The following is a 24,081-nucleotide window of genomic DNA, read 5'->3' as shown; positions in this document are numbered from 1 at the left end:
CTGGCTTGTCTTTGTGGTAAAGCTGGTGCAGGAGCCTTTAATAAAGGACTTGTTGTAGATCCACCTGAAGGAAGATTAATGAAGAGTGCTTCTGAAGGGATAGGAGAAGATAAGGTTAGTCTCAGCACCCATCTATGATGACATATTCTAACAAAGTTGTTTTCTCCAATACATATTTGCATAGTTTTAGAGCAGAATGTACATGGATATGTCAAGTGAATGGAATGTTTATAGTTACAGTAGTAATATACTGTAAGTACCCTCACAGTACAATTGAACTTACAACAGGAAAATATTTTTCATGTAAAAAAATGCCATATTGTATAATGTCTTGACGTTAAGCATTCCATGTTTGCATTTGCAATGCTTACTAATATAGCCACTGTGCGGTTATTTGAAGTCAATCTGAGACTGCAACATATTGTACTCTTCAATACTGTATTGTCTGACACCAGTAAAATAAAATTGATAATACAGTGGACAATGAAGTATTAACTGCATTGAAGATGCCTCAGCTATAATGAGAATATTTAAGATTAAACACAAGACATGTAAAGATAATACAATCAGAGAAAGTGTACTGCTACAATTAAAATTAGGATTATGAGATATATTGATATTTTCAAGTGCCCATTGGGGGCTAGGCAGTCCCAAAAGATTTTGTTTTCTTTTTCTCTGTTAGCTGGATTACACCCTGGTCAACTGACCTGATCATCAGTCTGTCATTTACATCTACATTTAAGGACTCCGTTTTTCTTAATTATATATTTGTCTTATGGAAGTGTACATTATTTTTGCATATCTATATATATAAAATCCCTATGTGCGTCCAGGTGTCCGTGTGTGGGTGTCTTCTAGTGAAGTGCGCATGCGCGGGGCATGGTGCGATGCGCGATATTACTGTCAGAGAAAGTTAGAGGCATTTTACAGAAATACAAACCAGTATTACTGCGAGAGGAAATTAAAGGTACACAATACAGTGACGCATATTACAGCCACATACAAGCCAGTATTACTGTCAGAGGAGATTAAAGGCATATTACCGACGCGCACGCCTGTATTACCGCCAGAGAAAATTAAAGGTATATTACAGACGTACAAGCCAGCGGACGTACAAGACGGTATCCTTCAATAAGGGCGTGCACAGGCATCCTTCAATAAGGGCGTGCACAAAAAGGCAAGCCTCAAAAGGGCGACCTCAATTGGGCGCAGCGAATAAAGGCGCGCGTAAATAAAGATCTGCACCTTTGTTGCTCTTCACATATTCCAGAGCCATTTGAACTAAATTATCTATGAACGCCTTTATTCGCCGCGCTCAATTGAGGTCGCCTTTTTGTGCGCACCCTTATTGAATAGAGCCGTACAAGACAGTATTACTGTCACAGAAAATTAAAGACACACAATACACGGCGGCAGCCCACGAAGAACGGTCAGCTCAGCAAGTAAACATCAACAAAAGAAAGTCTGAAAGAAAGAAAAACACGACCAACAAAAAGAATGAGGTCAAAGTCCCTTGCCATTTAATATAGGCTGTTCCTACTAATGTTTATGCACTACTGTTCTAGCGCCCGTTATTGTAACGGGCTAAATGACTAGTTATTTATGAATTATCTAATTTTCATGAGGTTTTCTTTGCATTTCACTATTTCTTAAACATCTTCTAAAGCACTTTGAACTATGTCATTTGTATGAAAATGTGCTATTGGAATAACTGTTGTCGTAGTATACTGTATAATATCCCAGATGTATTTTTTATTTAACTGAATACTTATGAAGTGTGGAAAGACAGCCCCCCCGCACACAGCCAGACAGACACCAAATATCCAAAACACACACGTTTACTGTCTTCATTTTACACGGCACCTCACAATGCCCTTCCAGCCAAACTCAGTCCCTTCTTTCCTTCACTCTCTGAGTACTTCAGCTGCCTCTACTCTCTCCACTCAAGCTCTGTCTTCTCCCTCCCAACTCCAGCTCGTACAATGGAGTGAGGCGGCCTCTTTTATAATGCCCCGGATGTGCTCCAGGTGCTCCGTGATGATCTTTCTGGTGTGGCGGAAGTGCCGCATGACCACCCAGAAGCACTCCGGGTATATCTGGAGCCTCCTCTGGCAGCACTTCCTGCTGCATTCCAAGGCTCCCTGATCCTCCGGGCACCCCCTGGCGGAGGCCATGGACCCCAACAGAGTTAAGCTTCTATGCTCTGGTCCTGTGACCCCCCATACAGACTAGGGTGGCTGTCCTCTCGTGTCCCAGGGGAGGTATTGCCCCTCTCCCAGTCCTTCCAAGCGTCCCAGCTGGGCAGGATCCCCAGCCGTCCGCCACAGAAGATAATGAAATCTTAGAATCTACTGTCTTGACCTCAAAGCCACAATATCAGCAAGACCTTTCACAAAGTTTGTTTCATAATGTAACACGTAAATAGAAAATTTGGTTTACACTATTGCTGTGGCATTACAAACACACCATGAGATCCCAGTGGATGTACAGTATAGTTGCTTTCCTGATAAGGATATTGGCTGATCTGAGTTCCACTCAGACAAATGAAGATGTGTAAAATGATGAAAAATATTTGTCTGTTGGTTACATGTGGTGGCATTAAACATCCTAAACTAGGATAAATATGATTTGTGACAGGAGACTCCGAGTGCTACATTTTTGATGGGATGGATTACAGAAGCAGATCCATGTATTAGTAGCACTTTAGGCCGTAACATACACTTGGCATTTTCAGGCAAGATACAAATGTCAGCTAATACTGTTATACCATCTAACCCTAACCGTACAAAATACAAATATTGGTTAATACCATTATATTATCTAAAGAAGCACATCCTGCTGACTCCAGTTGATGCTTAAACTAGTCCCTGTTCAGGCCTAATTATAAGATACTTCTACTTAAGCAGATGTCCTGTCAGGTTACTGTATAAGTAGTAAAATTACATTTTGCTCAGTACAGAAAGATACCATATTTGTTTTTACATTAGCAGTTATTTCTCAGAAGTACAGTTGAAATTACCTAAACTGTGTTGTCATTGTTATAGCAGCTGAGTTTCAAAAGGCTGCAGTTCCCTCTTGCAGTACAGTACAATGGCTAGTGAAAGCTGTGCCTTTTTTTTGTCTTAAGGGAAACAGGGCAAGAGTATCAAATGATTGGTGACCAGTTAACCTGCATGTTTTTGAACTTTATGATTATAATGCTTGTTAATTAGCAGGTTATGAGTAAGGGGGGGGGGGGGGGGGGGCGGCGATGTACTTTACTGTCTGTTGATTTTGGCTTGTGGGGAATTTGCTCATTCATTACATTTTAATTTTAATTTCTGAAAGTCTACAATTAAGTAACAGACTCAAGGTGCAAAATCAGTATAACTTTCAGCATCAAGTCATCTCAGCAAAGTGAGAACCTAAATTTACAAACTTGAACACTAAGTTGTAAACCAGAACTTAAATGAAACACTTTTCTTTAGTTTTGTTCTCTTTAAAGCATCAAGTTATTTTTGATTTTTGAAACACTGGATTTTCACTCCTTTCTTTTTTGGTTTTCTCAAGCACTAACTTTCATTTCATTCTTAAATACTTGATGTTTTTCCAAAACACAGAGTCTTTCAATTTAAATGCCAATTTTTTCTGCTTTAAAGCCTAAAGTTTCCTCTCCTGATAAGCATTATTTCTTTGGTGATTAAATGACCAAAGCCTTGACAGTAGTGTTCTACTTACATCTTGCATTATGTACCAAATGGCATTTGTAATTTTGTGTTAGATCTACCAAACCACCAATTGCAGAAGTATGAATAAATCAAAGAACAACAAAGCAGGTATGCATTGCCACTAAATGCATAAAAGTTCTTTTATTTTTTATTGAAATCAAATGACAACACATGATTATACACTGGGTGGTATTTACAAGTGGCTGCAAGAAGAGTTTTATTTTTGATGAATATTACCGCAGGATCTTATTTGTGAATAAGATGTAAGTATTGTGTGTGTTTAATATTATCTACATTAGATTTTGTTCTGAACTATGTTGGGCAAATGGTTTATTCATTTGTTTATATTCCTGTTTTTATTTTAACATAGGATATTAAAAAACTACTCCACAAAGAGGAACATTTGAGTAGCATATGGTCAGGACAGAAAGAGCATTTACTAATGGATGCTAATGTGGTAGGAACAGCTGGAGCAATGAATGCAGTGAATGCAATAAATGTGAGTGGAGGACAGCTGATGTATCAGCCTGGTGGACCAGTATATTTTCAACAAAGAGAAAGGTCAATGGACATGATGAACAGAAGAGAAGAACTTGCTGTAGGTGGCGCATTCATGGAACAGGAAGATGAGTTTGATATTGTGGCTCTACCTGATCACTTACTAAAAACCTACTACATGGAGGTAATGAATTATTTTTAGGTGTATATGAACATATTTATTAAATTATGGGCATTGGTCCATACTTGTTGATTTATGTATTCACTCTAAGCATTCAGAGAGAGTGTAGATAGATAGATAGATAGATAGACAGATAGATAGATAGATAGATAGATAGATAGATAGATAGATAGATAGATAGATAGATAGATAGATAGATAGATAGATAGATAGATAGATAGATACTTTATTAATCCCAATGTGTATGGTTTATATCTATGCCTAAACTTAACTATTAAATTTTTAATTGCTGTTTCTGTACATTTTAAGACAAAGGCAAGTTATTATTGTTATTTAATATGACTAGATAAAAGAACACAATAAGCAATCACGATTTTTGGAAAGGGTAAAATAAATAGCATAGTAGCTTTAATTTGTAAACACTGAAATGTAACGTAGGTCATGTTTAGGTCACGTTCAGCTTAATTGGACAAAATGCTAGTCAAAATTGCAATGAATTAACTAAAACCTACATTCATGAAGTATTTTTGTTTGTGCTGTGTGACAATCTTTGTAATTGCCAAAACACAACTAAGGGCTTTTATTTTACAAGAAAGCATGTTTAAAAAGTCAAATTCATAGAGCGCTCTGCTGTCCCTACCTTAACAGATAATGAGTACACTTACCATTGATGCTATTGAATCCCACTGACTTTCAAGATCAGTAGCATATGCCAACCCTTGGAAACCTGCAGTGACCTCCATAGTACTTCCTGTGCTTTGTGAGTGTACATATACTGTAGTGGGTGGGATGAACTCGCTGAAACTAACTGAAAGACATGGCCAGACAAACTGAAAGACAACTTTTGAACAGTGTTCCAGGTATATGTTATATATTGGAATCACCTCACCTATACCAGAGAACAAGGGTTTCTACAATATAAAGTAGAGGATGAGCACCAAAGTGTTGCATATTTTTATTGTTTTCAACCCTTTTTCTTTGCAAAAACAGAAAAGTCAGTTTGGGTTTAAGTCCTTGATATATATATATATATATTGTAACAAAGGCGCTATATATAGTGAATTACCCGACACAGGTGGACACAGGAGGCACGTATAAAATAAATAGACCTTTATTGTTCTTCACCTGTGGGGTACGCCTTCCCTGTAATCCCCACAGGCACAACACAGTCCCAAGTGTACAAGAACACCAATAAGCACACCATACTCCTCTCTTTTGGCACCACCAATTATCCTTTAAGCTTTGTCCTCCTCCTCCTGACTCTGGCCACTGAGTGGTGATTGCTGGCTCCTTTTATTAGGTACTTGGAAGTGCTCCAGGTGCTTGATTGCCGACAGCTGGCTGCACTTCCGGGTGTGACGAAACTAGTGCCCAGAAGGGCCTAGCAGCTCCCGCTGCAGCACCCCCTGGTGGTGCCTGTGGAACCCAACAGGGCTGCACCAAACTCCAACTCCCCTGAAGCCCTATGGGAATTCGAGGCACCCCTGCAACCCAGGGAGGCTGCCATCTGACTTCCAGGGGGAGATATTGGGTTTCCCATGCTTGCTCCCCTGGAACATATGCTGCAACCATCTGTCACAGTTCAGTATATATATATATACAGTGGTGTGAAAAACTATTTCCCCCCTTCCTGATTTCTTATTCTTTTGCATGTTTGTCACACAAAATGTTCCTGATCATCAAACACATTTAACCATTAGTCAAATATAACACAAGTAAACACAAAATGCAGTTTTTAAATGATGGTTTTTATTATTTAGGGAGAAAAAAAATCCAAACCTACATGGCCCTGTGTGAAAAAGTAATTGCCCCCTTGTTAAAAAATAACCTAACTGTGGTGTATCACACCTGAGTTCAATTTCCGTAGCCACCCCCAGGCCTGATTACTGCCACACCTGTTTCAATCAAGAAATCACTTAAATAGGAGCTGCCTGACACAGAGAAGTAGACCAAAAGCACCTCAAAAGCTAGACATCATGCCGAGATCCAAAGAAATTCAGGAACAAATGAGAACAGAAGTAATTGAGATCTATCAGTCTGGTAAAGGTTATAAAGCCATTTCTAAAGCTTTGGGACTCCAGCGAACCACAGTGAGAGCCATTATCCACAAATGGCAAAAACATGGAACAGTGGTGAACCTTCCCAGGAGTGGCCGGCCGGCCAAAATTACCCCAAGAGCGCAGAGACGACTCATCCGAGAGGTCACAAAAGACCCCAGGACAATGTCTAAAGAACTGCAGGCCTCACTTGCCTCAATTAAGGTCAGTGTTCATGACTCCACCATAAGAAAGAGACTGGGCAAAAACGGCCTGCATGGCAGATTTCCAAGACGCAAACCACTGTTAAGCAAAAAGAACATTAGGGCTCGTCTCAATTTTGCTAAGAAACATCTCAATGATTGCCAAGACTTTTGGGAAAATACCTTGTGGACTGATGAGACAAAAGTTGAACTTTTTGGAAGGCAAATGTCCCGTTACATCTGGCGTAAAAGGAACACAGCATTTCAGAAAAAGAACATCATACCAACAGTAAAATATGGTGGTGGTAGTGTGATGGTCTGGGGTTGTTTTGCTGCTTCAGGACCTGGAAGGCTTGCTGTGATAGATGGAACCATGAATTCTACTGTCTACCAAAAAATCCTGAAGGAGAATGTCCGGCCATCTGTTCGTCAACTCAAGCTGAAGCGATCTTGGGTGCTGCAACAGGACAATGACCCAAAACACACCAGAAAATCCACCTCTGAATGGCTGAAGAAAAACAAAATGAAGACTTTGGAGTGGCCTAGTCAAAGTCCTGACCTGAATCCAATTGAGATGCTATGGCATGACCTTAAAAAGGCGGTTCATGCTAGAAAACCCTCAAATAAAGCTGAATTACAACAATTTTGCAAAGATGAGTGGGCCAAAATTCCTCCAGAGCGCTGTCAAAGACTCATTGCAAGTTATCGCAAACGCTTGATTGCAGTTATTGCTGCTAAGGGTGGCCCAACCAGTTATTAGGTTCAGAGGGCAATTACTTTTTCACACAGGGCCATGTAGGTTTGGATTTTTTTTTCTCCCTAAATAATAAAAACCATCATTTACAAACTGCATTTTGTGTTTACTTGTGTTATATTTGACTAATGGTTAAATGTGTTTGATGATCAGAAACATTTTGTGTGACAAACATGCAAAAGAATAAGAAGTCAGGAAGGGGGCAAATAGTTTTTCACACCACTGTATATATATATATTTAAACAACATAGATTTTAGTTTTGTCATATTAATAATACAGAGAATACATTTCAACATTTTCTTATTTATTTAGATGTATGTATATATATGTGTGTTTATGCATATTTATAATTTTATTATTCTTTTACAGAGGGCAAACAATTATTCAGAAGAGCCTGAGGACAAGATATTTAAGTTTAGCACCGAAGAAGACAAAGCCTCTGTCATTTCTGCTGTTGACATTTGCAGAAATATAGATGAAAGTTTGGATGACAACTTTTTCAACAATTTGGGTCCCAAATTTAAAACGCTTGCAGGCATCTGCACTGTCAATGAAACTTCTGAAGTTACTCACAAAGACTTAGCAGTTAGTGTTGAGCAAAGTTCTATGGTATCTTTACCAGCAAAGCCGAGTGGCGGTTTAATATCAAATCAGAAAATATCTAGTGTTCAGGTGAAAAGCCAAGTTCCTCCTCCCATTGTCCAACAGGACGTGTCTATTATGGAGAAGTATAGTACTACTACATCTAAATCTGCTGTTTCACAGCCTGCTGTTTCACAGTCTGCTGTTTCACAATCTGCTGTTTCACAGTCTGCTCTTTCACAGTCTGCTCTTTCACAATCTGCTCTTTCACAATCTGTTGTAAACTTGCAAAAAAATGTACTAGTTTCAGATACATCATCATCATATGTCCCTCAAACCATGTACTATGCCACTACCCCAGTCATTCAAGCCACTCGATACATTGTTGAGCCCCAGATACAGCCAAATGTGCTGATTGCAGATAGGGGCCCAGCCATTGTTACTGGTCTTCATGCTCCTATGAGGGTGGCTGAAAGTCTACTTACTCAAAATGTACTACTTACAGACAAACGAGTGATCGCAACACCAGTTATTCAGAGTGGTGTTGTTGGAATTAATTCTGGTACTTTACATATGAGTGAAATCCCTGTTGCTCAGAATTTAGTGCTTGTGGACAGATATGGTAATCGCATACAGGGAGGAGTAGCTGGATTAGAGCAAGGCACTTTGCGCCTGGGTGAAATTCAGGGTTCTAAAAATGTGCTGATAGCTGAGCAGAAAGTATTAACAGGTGCCAGTGTGCAGGGTAATGGCATAGGTTTAGACCAGTCAACTTTGCATATGAGTGCAGTTCCAAGCTCTCAAAATGTTTTAAGAGTGGAAAAAAGAACAGAATCCATTCCTGTTTTACAGAGTATGAGGGTTGTTGGGGATCCAGCCAGTGTCCAAACTAAGAATATAGTTGTAAAGGAAGAAACAGTGGTTTCTGGTCCTAGCAAGTTGGCAGGAGTGACAGGCTTTAATCATGAAATAATCAGCATGACTGAAAACCTAAAGAATGTAAAATGAGAAGGATTCCTCGTTTTAGTCAGAAAAATACTTAGGAAGACTTGAACATTTTGCCCTACAATTTCAGGTTTACAGATTTTTTTGTAATGAGAAGAAAAGTAGTGCAAAGTACTGCTCTGGGCTAGGCATCTTTCAAAAAAACTGTCATGATTGTGTCCATAAATCTAAGTACAAACAAAGCTCAAAGGCAATGTCACAGTCAAGAAATGATTGTGTAATATTGAATTAATTAGTATAATAAGTTGCATTGAACTATAATTAGCATGTATATGAATGTTTCTATACAATTAACCCAAACTGTGCACAGTATTCGTTAAGGACCCTGTTTCAGCAGGCTAAACTTTAATAAATTTGGTGTAGGCTGTAAAGCATGTCATATTTGAAACATTGTGAATTCAATAATGATTTTGGTTTATATTGCTGGTTCGTATTGAAGCAATGGTGAGTGTTTTCAAGGGTGGGGATTATATATTAGTATTTTTGTCTGTTTTGCTGAACAGTGGCAAGTAAGTATTGTTTTTTTTTTTTGGAACGTGGCACTTTTAAATGTTATGTAAAACGTAAAACTTTTTTTGTGTTTGTTTTTGTAAATTGTGCAATATTTCACATATGAATGAAAAAGCGTAGAGCACTTACAGTTTTAGAGACAGTTTAAAACACTATTAGAAATTAAAACATTAGGACAATGTAGACGAGAACAGGTCATTCGACCAAACAAAGATTGCCAGTCCTATCCAGTTAATTCTTCCAAAATAACATCAAGTCTAGTTTTGAACATCTCTAAAGTCCTACTGACTACCACACTACTTGGTAGCTTATTCCATTTTGTCTATAGTTCTCTGTGTAAAGAAAAAGTTCCTAATGTTTGCGCAAAATTTACCCTTGTTTCCAACTGCGTTGCCGTGTTGAACTCATTTTAAAATAAGAGTCTCAATCCACTATACTAATTCCCTTCATAATTTTAAACACTTCAATTGTGTCACTTCTTAATCTTCTTTTGCTTAAACTGATAAAGCTCAGATGTTTAAAACTTTTTTCATAATTCATCACCTGCAGCCCTGGAATCAGCCGGGTCTCTTTTCTCTGGACTTTCTCCACTGCTGCTATGTCCATTTTGTAGCCAGGAGACCAAAACTGCACACCACACTCCAGATGAGTCCTCACCAGTATTTTATAAAGCTTCAGCATAACCTCTTTGGACTTGTTCTCTACACATAGTACTAGATAACCTAACACTCTTTTAGCCTTCTTAATGACTTCTGGCAGTTGATGGCAAAAAGTCCATTATGACTCCTAAATCCTTCTCATAAGGTATACTTTCAATTTTCAGACCTCCAATTGTGTATTCATATCTAACATTTTTACTTCCTACATGTAATACTTTACATTTACTTATATTAAATTTCATCTGACACATATCTCCCTGAGTCTGTATGTTGTCCAAGTCCCTCTGCAATGACTCAACGGATTCCAGATTATCTGCCAATCCACCTAATTTTGGTATTAACTGCAATCCATTCCAGCTTTTATTTAGGTCATTAAAATGCACAAATTGAGTACAACAAAAACATGAAAGAAAATGTTGAAAACAATGCATCTTGCAATATCTTCTCTATATATATAAAATCCTAAGTCTAAAAGAGCAACAGTGATGTTTTTATGTCACGTTTTTTGTCACGGTTTAAATCAAGCTTATTTTAAAACCTACATATAAATGTTTGGTATCATTCTTTTCAGAATGTATCAAACTTTAATGTGATGTTGCTAGATTTTCATATTCTTATTCCGTTTTTAAATTACAAACTTAAAAATATCAAGAACTCACATCTCGCAAGACAGGACTTTGTGCCAAAAGATTTAACCATGCCCAGGGCTGGAAATAAAACACAAAAAGTAGGACAGCTGCTGTACAGGCTGATGAAGATCACGCGACACGGCAGCAGCAGCAAGCCAGCAGCTGATCGAGCAAAGAGGAGGTAAAAAAAAAAAACAATTTGTTTCTCATTTTATCACTGTTTAAGAGGGGGTTTCGGAGGAGCGACCATGTTTCCTTGGGGTGCGTTCAGCCCCCCTCTTCACAACGCGAGTGGCAGAGATGCAAAGTGGCTGGCAAACGAAGCGAGCAGTGGGGAACCCACTAGTGTACACATAAAATTATATCAGTTTGTAAACCTGTAAGTCATCTAGCTTCTAGCCCTAGCAATGGCATTATGCAATGCATTATCACGCAGGTAAATAACAACAGGTCCAGAATAACACCTTGCTGCTCCTGCTTCCTAAAGCCTAATTCACAATTCTTTGTTTAAGTTTTTATGCATGCAGGTTATCGGCAGCAAACCAGTAAATGTAATTACATTTATGACTGTTGTGCCCATCACTACCAGGTATTTTACTTTTAAATGTTACATGCTGAAAATATTTCACATGAAGACATATTGAAAAGCCCCATTATGCAAAGACCTTGTTTCATCCACTGGAAAATTCAGTATATAGAAAGCTGCTTTTCAGCCTACTGCCACAGTCATCTAGCAAAACCACCCTTTCCTGTTTCTTAAATCATCCAGATAAGGGTTCGCACACTCCACGTGTCATGGAGCTTCAAGTTTAATTTCTGTCTGTGATGCATCTTTTGGATTGCGATTGCCAAAACTGTCATCATACTTGGTAAAGTAGGCATTCTCTTACCAGGACAAACAACACACAAACACAGGTCTTTATTTAAATGACAGAGAGATGCTGGCGGAATGAGTGCATGAAAACACTTCCAAACAGTACAGAAAACACCTTTCTTGTTGTGTCAATGACATGGTTTTCACTGGAAGCAAAACACCATTTATTTGCAAAGTGGAACACTGAGTTTCGCTGCAAAAAAAACACCCTACAACCCTTGTGCAACATTTAGTTTTTCTTGGAAAAAGTGTTGTATTTCATTGCTGGCCATTTACATTAAGAGCACTGCTTCATAACATCATTTTATTATAAATTATATTTTTTTCCAAGACACTTGTAGAAGCAATATGGCAAAATAAGCACATAATAGTTAAAATATGAAAATGAATCTTTATTTTACATATTCTCTTTTATTTACATAAAGTAAACTTTTGGATTTCCTTCACAGACTGCAAATGTACTCCAACATTAAGTAATACTGTAGGTTATGTGTACGTAATGCTTGCATAAACCTGTGCAGTTTTACAAAATTAGTATTGAAAGGGCTGATCTAAGAAGCAATGAGCATGTGACTGAAATCACTGATTTCAATTTAAGTTTCATTTCCATAGCTTGTTACTGTATGGCCTTGTTAAATATTTTATTTTTATTTGCATAGAAGTAAGCGTGCAATTGAATGTAGCAGCAGCATTTAAAGCTTTGGGTGAGAGAGTGAAAATGTTTTTCACAGTTATATGATGCACTACAGGAGAAGTTTAAATGTAATAATAGGAATAAAATTGTTAAATAGCAAGAGTCAAGTGTGTAATGCACCATTCTCAAGTGGAGAGAGTCCTTTTTATCATTCAGCAGAGGCAAAAAAGCTTCTGAAAAGTCTTATCAGCAATTGGCAGAAGTACATGGAAGCACATAAGACATTAAACCATGACTCACAGCAAAACAATTACATTCTTTAATTCAATAAAAATAAAACGAGGAAAATCAATTTACTTTTAAAATAATAATGAGGCCAATACAGTGTCGGACTTGCTGGATGTAAGGCTTCCTGGAAGGCTGCCTTCCAATGTGACTACATGTATAGAATATTTTTATGTTTGGCAGCGTCTTACGGTCAAAATTACTGAAACTGAGCAGGAATCCCCTGGTCCATACAGGTGTAGAAAATTAAAGGAATAGCTAAAGTGTCCATTAAGAACATACTATGTGTGAAGAGACTCCATTTCAGAAAAGTGAAAAAACGGTATGTCTCTGCTGCACATTAGCTTAGTTTACATTTTGCCGGTGGTCAGGGGTATCAGCCTCATTTTTAGAAGTAGCTGGCATCCATACATTAAAGAGGACTGAAGTGCCTCGACTCTGGAATCCACAAAAGAGAAAGGCACCATTAGGAGGTTTGCTCCTACTACAGGCATAAGCAGAACTGGCTTAATTACAGAATTATTGAACTTCATGATTTTTTAAATTATATACCACTTTGTGGAGCATTTTACACATGATTATGTCTGTATGTATTTTTAATATTTCTCCTTATGCAATACTTGTTTGTAAGTGTGCAGATGTAGGGGGTATAAATATATCCTTTCATTCGTTATTTTTTTATTAAAGCATTTTACTTTTCAAAAGTGGAAAAGTATCGGTTCACTCTAGATATAATTACTATAGTTCAATTAATTATACAATATCTTATAGAGTCAAATGACTGTAAGGGGAACCTTTTTAAATTAGTAAATTTCATTTTTCACATTAGCACATTTAACAAGTGAACTTACTCTTTTAGTGTTTTAAACATAATCTGCAGATTTAACAGAATTCTGAAAATACAGTAAATATTGAGGTGGGTTAAATAGGATGTGAATATATTGTAAGATTTTGAAGAAGAGAACTTTATTTTTGTACCACCTGATTTTAATTGTTACTTAATATGCACTTAACATTGTGATTGTTTTATTTTAATAACTAAAGGTCTTTACTTCAAAAGATGGCAAGTATTTTGAAATGAATATTGAATTGAAATGTTTTTATATTATAATCATTTACTATACCATGTGGTCATATATTTCTTAATGCTGATTTGCATAAAAAATGTTTACAAAGTTATTTGTTCACTGCATGTTGCCTCCCTTCTTGGGAAACTATCAATCTATTAAGAAAACACCTAGTAAATAGTCATATACATCCTTAATGGTCACATTTCTATAAATAAAATCATAATATTCCTAGACTGTCTGTCTTTTAAAATTCTTCAGCTTTGTTTGATGTTACTTATCCATTTTTGCAAACTAAGGACCCCTTTTCAGATTTCATCTTGTCTTTTTGTTTGTTCACCAATCAAGCACAACATTTTGTATGCAGATTGCCGTTGGTCTAAACTTAAAATACACGCCATATGGCATTTCAAAAATGTAACTGGGGTGGGTGGCTGTAATGAGGGGAGACAACCCAAAATTGTGCATTATTCAAAAAAGGTTGAGTTGATCTAATGAAATTTTGCATGTACAAAAAAGCTGAACCAAGCCAAAATCTAGACTTTAAAGATTAAGAAATAGGGTTGTAATGGAATGGAAAAAAAATCAAAACCATGTTATGATGCCAAAACGGTTCATTTGATGATAATACATTTGGCATGATGTTCAGGTTTAGCTCTCCTGAACAGTGAAGACTTCATTCCATGCCAATTCAATGGAAATGACATTGTGGTGGTGGTTGTGGTGTGATGGGGAACAAATACAAAAATCAATCAAACACTCCAAAATGGCTATGTTAATTTTCACAAAATTTTGTGTTTATTTTAAGCTCCGGTTACCCTTGTGACCCTGCCCCGGACAAGCAGGTTAAGAAAAAGGTGGGCAGGTGGATTATTGTTCACTCTGTTTAAAATATAAGTTTCATGGAGTTGATTTGGGAACCATGAGGGGAGGAGGCAACACCTCAAAAACCATGCATTATTCCTGAACAGCTGAGTGGATATTCAGGAATGAATGTTAAAGGCATGTTACAGTTAAATCCAGCTTAACATTTAGAGCTTATGGAGTTTCAAAAGTTTCATCATGTTCAATAGATGGAACAACACAAAAAAGATACCTTTGTCCAGCTTGCATGCTGCAACAATGATTTAGTTATTCAACAAGCTATCTAGATTATTAATTTGTGATTAAAATTGTATTCATAAAACCACACTACACGAGTAAATACAAAGTAGTGTTTATTGTTCCAACCCAGTAAGTAATAACCATAATTATGGATCCAAACATATACAAAAATAATACATTCTTGACTTATGACAGCAGAGAAATTGATAGAGATGTAGTATAGATGATGGATGGGGCACTAGCGTTGGACGAATGCCAAAAGGTTAAGCATTTAAAAAACACATAAAATGCATTCTTACCTTAATCCATTACACAAATGTATCCAGAAAATGCCAATTATTTTGCCTAGTTTATTATAAAAGGTACTATAGAATAAATTACACAGACATGGAACAAACTAGTCATGTAGTTGAACTGTAAATACTGACAACTTTTAATAAGAATCTTAATGAGATATCTGGACAACTTAGCAATTTGACTTATGACTCAGACTGATTGTACTCCACCTCCTTTACAAAGCTTATTTGTATCCTTATATTCTAAGCTAACTAACTAAACATCCCATCTTGAGTGTCCATTAATATTATATTGCATACATTATGCCAGTATCTGTAACTGTGATATAAAATGGTCTGGACCTGAATCTGTCACTAATGATGGCAAAGGTTCTCAAACAGTCTTAACATCTCAGCTCCTGACTAGGTGTAGAGCTGGGTTAAGCAGTGATACTAACCGCCACACAAGAAAAAAAAAATTAGAACTAGCAATGATGATTTTGAGATTTTTACTGAAGAAAAATTCTTAAGACACAATTTGAAATATACATTTTTAATCAGCATCTCTGACTTGAACTTGAACGTCAATAAGGATGTATTGGCTTTATTTAATGTATATGACAAGTTTAATGTGGTATCCCTTAGACCAGGGGTAGGTAAAGTCAGTTCCAACCCAGATGCTTAATTAGAAACCAATCCTTTACAATCTCAGACCTTTTATTTAATTTTATGGCTTATTAGTCTGCAATGTTAGGTTCTTAAATCATAGATCTTCTCTTTTCCAAGGATATCATCCAAATGATTTACAGACTAAAATGGATAATTTTCCATCTGTCACATTTTACTCTTAAGTGTTTTATTAAACCAGTGTATGATGAATCCACACAACTGTAAATGAAAACAAGTTAGGTGGAGAACTGCTGGCTCCTTTGTTATTTGCATCTTATTGCTAATAAGGAGCCAGTGAATGCAGCTGTTTAAGACTGAAATAATCAATTAATGGTGGGGAACCTTAACAATTGAGACCACTGAAATGAAGCATCAAAATGACACTTGAGCAATAAGTGCTTCATCACCAATAATTTGACTTCTCATTAAGAAGCTGGGCTACAACAAAAACCTTCAGCCACTGAGGCCCTTCAGGGCCGACACTGCCCACCCCTGCCTTACACCTAAAGGCAGACCAGTCAAAAATACTTTAATTTGGTCTCGTCTGTTTCATAAGATGGACGTCTGAGACGGAACTCCATTAGCAGTGGTTTTATTTTTCCTTTTTTTTTTCATCCCAAGTATCCTGTATTTACTCAACCTGAGGGGCATCAATGACAGTATATTCAAGTATTTATAATCATGAGTGGCAGAAAAAAGGCCTAGAAGAAACAGAAAAGACAGCTAAAGCTTCATCCCAGCCTAAACAGGCCTCAAGTTACGGCCTGCCAAAGACTGATCTGGAACCGACAGACGAAAGCACAGATCTATCGGAACCTGATGCTACTGCATCGTCTCCAGCCAAGAGTGAAAGTGGGAGCAACTGTGCAAGTGAGTTGGGCCAGGAGTACTCATTGATTCCAGAAGGTTCATTAAAACTGAAAATGGCCTTACCTTCCGTGATGTCAACTACCCCCCATGAGCAAGCAACACCGACTCCAATTGGGCTAGCTACTCCACCCGAGGAGCATGGAGAAGACCAAAACGAACTGTCCGAGCTGACGGTAATGATCACCACAATAATCACCGCTCTGGTGGGGGGACATAAAGGAGCTAAAGAACAATATAAATTAGCTAAAGAATAACATAAAGAAGGTTACAAATGATATAAGGAAAGATATATAGGACATAAACAAGACAAACGAGAAGCAGCTTCAGGATATTAAAGATCAGGGGAAACGTTTAAGTAATTGTTTTGGGGCAACCTTTGAAGCTATGCTAGAAAAAATTTGAGGAGAAAATCCGAGGAAAAAATACAGAAAATGTGTCTAAGTTTGAGAATATATTCAGAGCACTTGGTGCTCAGTTTGAAGATGTGAAGCAAATGTTCATGACTTGAGAAAAGAAAAAAACAGGGACACAATGGAAAAAAAGGTTGAAATTTCCACCTTAATCACGTAGTTTATTTTATTATTAAAGTAGAACGTCATAAACCTCATCTTAAAATCGTTTAGTTACGATGGGATTTGAGAAATTAGTAAAGTAGCAAGTTAAATACTTCATTTCTACGTGTTCTTCTATGTACTCTGTGTGTGAATCATTATGTGCTTCTTAAATGGGCTCTCTCTTTTGCCGACAGGACACAGAATGCATTACATTCATGATATTACAGCTTTCTGAACAATTTAAATACTAAGATGTATACTTGATATTATTTTCATGATTATAGAAATTAAAGCATGTATAAAACATGGGGACAAGTTGGCGTAGCATTAGCAATGACCTGCGCCCCGTCCAGAGATTGTTCCTGCCTCCTGCAAGATGCTTGCTGCACCGTGCGCAACCCTCAATAACATCATTTAATGCAGCAGTACTGTCTCTTTCAAACGTACTAACCCCCAATTCCTGTCATTCCTTTTCTTTCTATAAGTAACCAATCGTCACAATATCAGCTCATTAATAAATGTCAAGCCATCTGTAAGCTTAGAACGCCAATTCTTCAAAACTTTTAAGGAATATTGAAATATCTTCATAGTACATGTTTTAATTATTCCATCCATTTATCCATCCAGGGTCGTGTCAGTCCCAGCCAGTATACAGCACAAGGCAAGAACAATGGGGTGCCAATTCATTGCTAATGCTGTCCACCGTGTCCACACATTTAATTATTAACATTATACATTATTTAAATGAAGTTAAAAATGTATCTGTATAATGTAATATACTGTATATACTTTACTGCATTTCATTTTAAAAAAGATATCAAGAGCCCAAAGAAGATAGCTCTTGGAAATCTAAATTGACTTGGAAGCCAGTCGTCTTCATCTGTAAATACATGTTCTCTTCTATTGAATTGAATTGAATTGAATTCCTTTGTTGTTATTGTATGGTACAATGAGATTCAATATGAAAATCCTCCATAAACTTATTTTCCTATAAAACGGTAAAATAATAACAACAACAACAATAATAATAATAATACGATAAAAAACAATGAAAAATATACAGTATAAAAGCATAAGTGGCTGAGGTTGTGCAATATTACAACTGTAATGCAAGTTTACAGTGAGGTAATTGTATTTATATGTACAAACAATTCTACCAGGAGCATTTGATTGTCTGATTGGGTGTGTTTATAATTCTTGGGATGAAACTGTTTCTGAACCTTCTGAAGGAAGGACTCTGAAGCATTTGCAGAATGGGAACAATTCAGATAGACCATGTGCATGGCTGAGGCAGTGTGTGCTAGAAGCTGTATCCTGATAATTCTTTCCGCTCTTGACACAATCTGCAGTAGACCTTTCTGATCAGCTGCTGTATAGCTGTGATTCTAAATTCAGACACAGTGGGTTAAATACTCTGAGTGGTGCACTAAGAGTAACAACGCTAAAGCAGCTATGGTATTTGGAATAGTTTGGCCATTTCGTGCACCATTATATGGTTACACACTGATTACAATCAGATACCTTAAACTAAAAAAGATATGCGGTTAATTTCAGTGTATTTGATAAAGCCACATCAGGGAATCTAAAAAATAAAGGGAAACTACACAGGATCAGTAGCACTGCTTTGACACTGAGTGCTGCCAGTTTGCAAAACTGAAAACTTGTGTACGCAATGGTTTGAGCTGTCATGAGAATGTGCATGGCTTTACTGCAAGTTTAGTTTTTCTACATTGCAATGTGAGCATGGAAATGTGTGTACGCAACATTTTTGTGCTTTTGTACTGTTTATGCACAAGGCCCCAGTACATCATTGTTACTGAAGAATTGATTATTTCTTTATAGATAACAATTTCTTGCCCATGATTAAATCTTGCAAGTATGACACTATTGTTATCTCCAACCACACCCCTTGATGATGGAGCTCAAATCATTATGCCCCACATACTCATCTCGCAGCTGGCGTTTTAACCCACTTTTATTACTCTATAAGTTATATCCAAGCAAATCATCTTTTTTTAGAGACAAAAATATCCCCAGACGTCTTTACAGGAATACTCTGGAAAATTCTGAAGGCTTTCTTAAGAGAACAGATTATTTCATAAAAAGGCATTAGAGCTAATCAGTGAAATTATCAAAATAGATCAAGAACATGTCAGGTGTCCAAATGAGGGACTTCTTAGGAAAAGATAGGCTTTGCATTCAGAACTCAGACTCTGGACAACAAAAGAAACAGAATGACTCATAATTAAATCACATTATTACTATGAATATGGAGAGAAGGCTAATAAGATCTTAGCTCAACAAATCCACAAGCAGGAAGTTAGCAATGCAATACCAGTAATAACCAACAAAGACAGAGACAAAATCATTGACTATAAAAATATAATGCACACATTTAGAGACTAAGTCCTTATATTCTACTCAGTTTAAAGAAGACAAGACACAACCTAATGAATTATTGCATGCATTAAAAATACCACAACTAGATACTTTCAGCACAAAGGAATTGGATAAACCTCTGGCACTTTCAGAATTACTAGATGTTATCTTCCCACTTCAGAGTGGGAAGCTACCAGGCCCTGATGACTACCCTGCTGAATTTTATGAAAAATTCAATTAAGTTAGCTCCCTTTTATTAGCAACATTTACAGAAGATACAGACAATACAATTCTACAGTACCTCAAACTTTTTGCTAAGCATTAATTGCCGTCTTTCCTAAGAAAAATAAGGACGTATTACAATGTGCATCATACAGACCAATCTCACTTCTGAATAATGATGTTAAGATGCTCTCCAAAGTTCTAGCTAGAAGGATTGAGAAAGTGCTTCCTTCTGTAATATCACAAGACTAAAATGGATTTAATAAAGGCAGACACTAAGCTTCCAATCTTCGATGCTTGTTTAATGTAATATATTTGCCCACAAAGTCTACCCCAAACATATTACTATCATTGGATGCAGAAAAAGCATTTGATATGGTTGAATGGGACTACCTTTTCACTACATTGGAGAAATTTGGGTTTGGCCCTAACGTATGTGCATGGATCAAACTGCCATATACCTGTCCAGAAGCTTCAGTTTGTATCAACAACATAATTTTAGACTACTTCAAACTAAAACGTGTTACTAGGCAAGGATACCCCCTGTCACCACTGCTATTTGCAATTGCCATTGACACACTGGCAGTTCACTTTCGAAATGCTTATGAGATAAAGGGAATTATCAGAGAAGGACTTGAACAGAAAATATCACTATATGCAGATGATATGGTAACTGTGTATATCACATCCACAGAATACTGTGCCTGCAGTCCTTACAGCAGTAGCAGAATTTCAAAAGAGTTCAGGACTCAAAATTAATTTGAATAAAAGTGTGCTCTTTCCAGTGAATTCTTTAGCACACAATATTAGATTGGACACCTTCCCTTTTATAATCACAAATCAGTTTAAATACCTAGGGATAAACATCACAATTAAACATAAAGCTCTTTATCAACAAAATTTTGCTGTTTGCATAGGAAATCTTAAGCAAGACTTGCATAGATGGTCTACCCTCTATCTCATTTTAGCTGGGAGAATTAACACTTCCAAGATGAATATCTTTCTTAAGCATCTTTTTCTATTTCAACCCATTCCAATATACATTAACAAATAATTTTTTAAGAAGTTAGATTTAATTATAACCTCATTTATTTGGAATTCAAAACATCCATGCATTCAAAGGGCGACCCTACAAAGACCTAAGGTGGTATGGCTTTACCTAACTTTCAGTTTTATTACTGGGTGGCAGACATAGAAGCTATAAAAACCTGGACATTGACACAAATAGATGAATATAGACAGGCTTGGTCCGCAATAGAAAAAAAATCCTGCAGTATTTCTTTACATTCCTTGCTTTGTACCCCAGTAAATACAAGTTATCGTCAATATACTAACAACCCAATTGTGCTTCATTCACTTAGAATATAGAACCAATGTATTAAATACTTCAAAAGAGGCAAGCTTTTATCTATGACACCTCTGCAGGATAACCACCTTTTTTCCACCCTGTCAAACATATGCAGTTTTTAATGTTTGGAAAACATACAGGATTAAATTAGTTAGAGATTTGTACATAGATAACGTCTTCACATCCTACGAACCATTACACTCCAAGTTTAACTTTCTATCAATACAATTCTTTCACTACCTCCAAATTAGAAACTTTGCTAATCAAAACCTGCCTAATTTTTCTCACCTCCCACCTACTTCTATTCCGGAAGAAATACTGATCCGTCCTGAGGACTCAGACAGCATTTCTGTAATATACAAAAACATTTTAAAGTCCCTCCCTTTCAAAAATCCTAGAATACAGTAGAAAAAGGATCTCTTACTAAACATTTCAGAAAAGGAGTGAAATGCAGCCATGCACAGAATTCACTCGAGCTCCATATACTCAAAGCATACAATTATTCAGCTTAAAATCTTTTATCAAGCATATCTGTCTCATTTAAAATTGTCCAAAATGTTTCCAGTGCAAGATCCAACCTGCGAACGTTGCAATCAAGTTCCAGCCTCATTGGGGCACATGTTTTGGGCATGCACTAATTTAACATCATTCTGGACCAAAATCTTTAAACACCTTTCAGACAGCCTTGGTGTCACAATCTCTACTAATCCACTAACAGCTGTGTTTGGGGTACTTCCAGATGGGCTTAAAGTGGAGAAGGACAAACACGTAAACTGGAATAATCCTAACTCACCTCTTTTAAGTCAGTGGGTAACTGATGTTATAAACTATTTGAATTTGGAATAAATCAAAGTCTCACTTAGAGGATCTGTGCAAAGCTTTTTTAAAACCTGGCATGATCTAATTAATACCATTTTAGAATAAACATTTAAATTGGGGAAAAGAATTTTCTTCCCCCTTTTTTTCTTACTCTTAAAGTTTTACTCTTTCTGTTGGCCTAGCCCTCTTTCTCATGGTTGGAGGTAGATTTGAACTTAGTTTTGTCGAGTTTGACTTGCTTGTATAGAATTTTACTTGCGTTTAATAAATTCAGCAAAATGTTAAAAAAAAGTTTAATTTTTAGATATCTTTGAATGTTTAGGTAACTTTTATTTTGGTATAGCAAATGAATATTTATGAAGACATTGTATTGAATATTGACTTGGGAATGAATGAATGGGAATGAAAAAGCAGATTAGAAGTTAGAAGTATCACACCACTGGACAAGAATATCTACTAATGAACAGAAATGATCTACAAAGATTCAAAAGAAAGTTGAATTTGATGAAATGACAATAATAATGAAAGTTAATGGAGATATCTATTCAATGAAAACCCCTGGTAATCAAACTGACAAAAATGGTTCTTATTCAAGAAATGAACAATTTATTAATAAAACAAGAAACTGATATTGGGGGTTAAATCTGTCCTTATATTATATTATATATACATATTCTTAAATAAGAGAGAGCTTGGGAAACAAAATAATGGGCAGACAGTGTACTGGATTTTATTGAAACTGTGTCCAGCAGATGGAAGCAACTGATCAGTGAAGGATTTCTTGAATTGCCACCCGAACACAAGAAGAGCTTCTAATCTTGGATTTCAATACACAGGGACACATTCTTCCACTAGGTGGCAAACATAAGGAAATAAAGGAAAAAAGAGCAAAAAACATGGAAATATTTTGTGTAGTTTGAGGCAAGAGAGGTGTGTGGGTGCAATTAATAATTAAAAAAAATAAAAGTAAAAGAAAATAATAAACAATAGAAAAACCAACATACAAAAACAGCACAAACAAGTCTCAGGGTGTGTTTGGGAACATAATATGTCTAAAGATCAGCATTCAAATTTGAGAAACAGCCAAAGCATTACACATAAAGGTTACAGCAGTTCTAATTAATCGACTCAAGTTCCAAGATCCCATCCTTCTTTGGATGTTTACTGTTCCAGAAAATGCACTTTTGCGTTAGTGATGAGTCAAAGACTACTTGGAATTATATACTGGATGTGGTCTGAATCTCCTATTACGAGAACAAATGTGTGTGACAAGCAAAATTTGTGTTTTTAACATGTCTAGATCAGTAAAGCTGGAATGTTCTCTTTTTATATTATAGTCAGAATTTTGCTAGAAGTTACAATCATTATTAAATGATTGATTTATTTTAAGTAAAGGAATACTCCACCCAAAATTATTATTTTTTACATCTTATGTACACCATGTAGTTTGTAGTTAAGGCCAAGGAAAAATGTTAATCTCATGTTTTCATACAGAATGGAGATTGCAAAGTTTCTGATATTACAGAAATCCATTTTGACCAATGTTGGACAACATCAAACAGTATCAAAATGTCCATTAAAAAAATCTCATGTTATTTGTGTTGCATAATCACCATGTGCAGTAATCAAATATATGCTCACAATGTCCCAAATGGTTGTAATTTTACTAAAATATTGTTAAACAAATCACTTCTAGAAAATATTACTGTGAATTAAAATGGAAAATATTCAGATATACAGTATCTTAGTATTTAAAGACTAACCCCTCACCCCAATTCATTGGTCACTACTCCAGTCCAGTAGCAGCTTATTCATTGGCTAATATTATTTTTCACGTGATACCAAGAGTGCAAAGTTCACTGTACAACTAAAGATTAAAAGTTAAAGAAAGTGAGTGAAAAGAAAATTAGGAAGAGAATATGCCACAATGTCACACTAAATAATCCCAAGGTTCTCCAGATGTAAATATGAATATAAATGTGACAGCAGGTGATGGGTCTGCAATTTAAATGCTTGTTTGCGACTGCATGCATTCACAAGAATATTTTCCAGAAGTAACTTATTTGATCGATTGTTTTATGAAAAAGATGCGTTTTTGAGACATTGTGAGCATACAACTGTATGACTTCAAATGCTGACTATTCAAGATGACTAAAGTGAGATTTTTTAACAGATGTTCAGATATTAGGGTGGCACGGTGGCCTTCCCGGGTCCTC

At 36.4% G+C, this 24,081-nt stretch overlaps 1 protein-coding gene across 1 annotated transcript in view; it reads left to right on the top strand.

The window, feature by feature from the left end:
* LOC114653360 (desmoglein-2-like) overlaps positions 1-8,980 on the top strand; it is a 199,655-nt gene extending 190,675 nt beyond the window's left edge. Inside the window, exon 15 of the mRNA XM_051929344.1 lies at positions 8,720-8,980. Coding sequence (XP_051785304.1) covers positions 8,720-8,970 — 251 coding nt within the window. The 3' untranslated portion in view covers positions 8,971-8,980. The remainder of the gene's footprint in view (positions 1-8,719) is intronic.
* The last annotated feature ends 15,101 nt before the right edge of the window (positions 8,981-24,081 follow it).

Source organism: Erpetoichthys calabaricus, chromosome 6 (genome assembly GCF_900747795.2).
Source record: "Erpetoichthys calabaricus chromosome 6, fErpCal1.3, whole genome shotgun sequence".
Taxonomy (NCBI): Eukaryota; Metazoa; Chordata; class Cladistia; order Polypteriformes; family Polypteridae; genus Erpetoichthys; species Erpetoichthys calabaricus.
The sequence above is the reverse complement of the archived record's forward strand: the minus strand, read 5'-3'. Positions and strand labels throughout refer to the sequence as shown.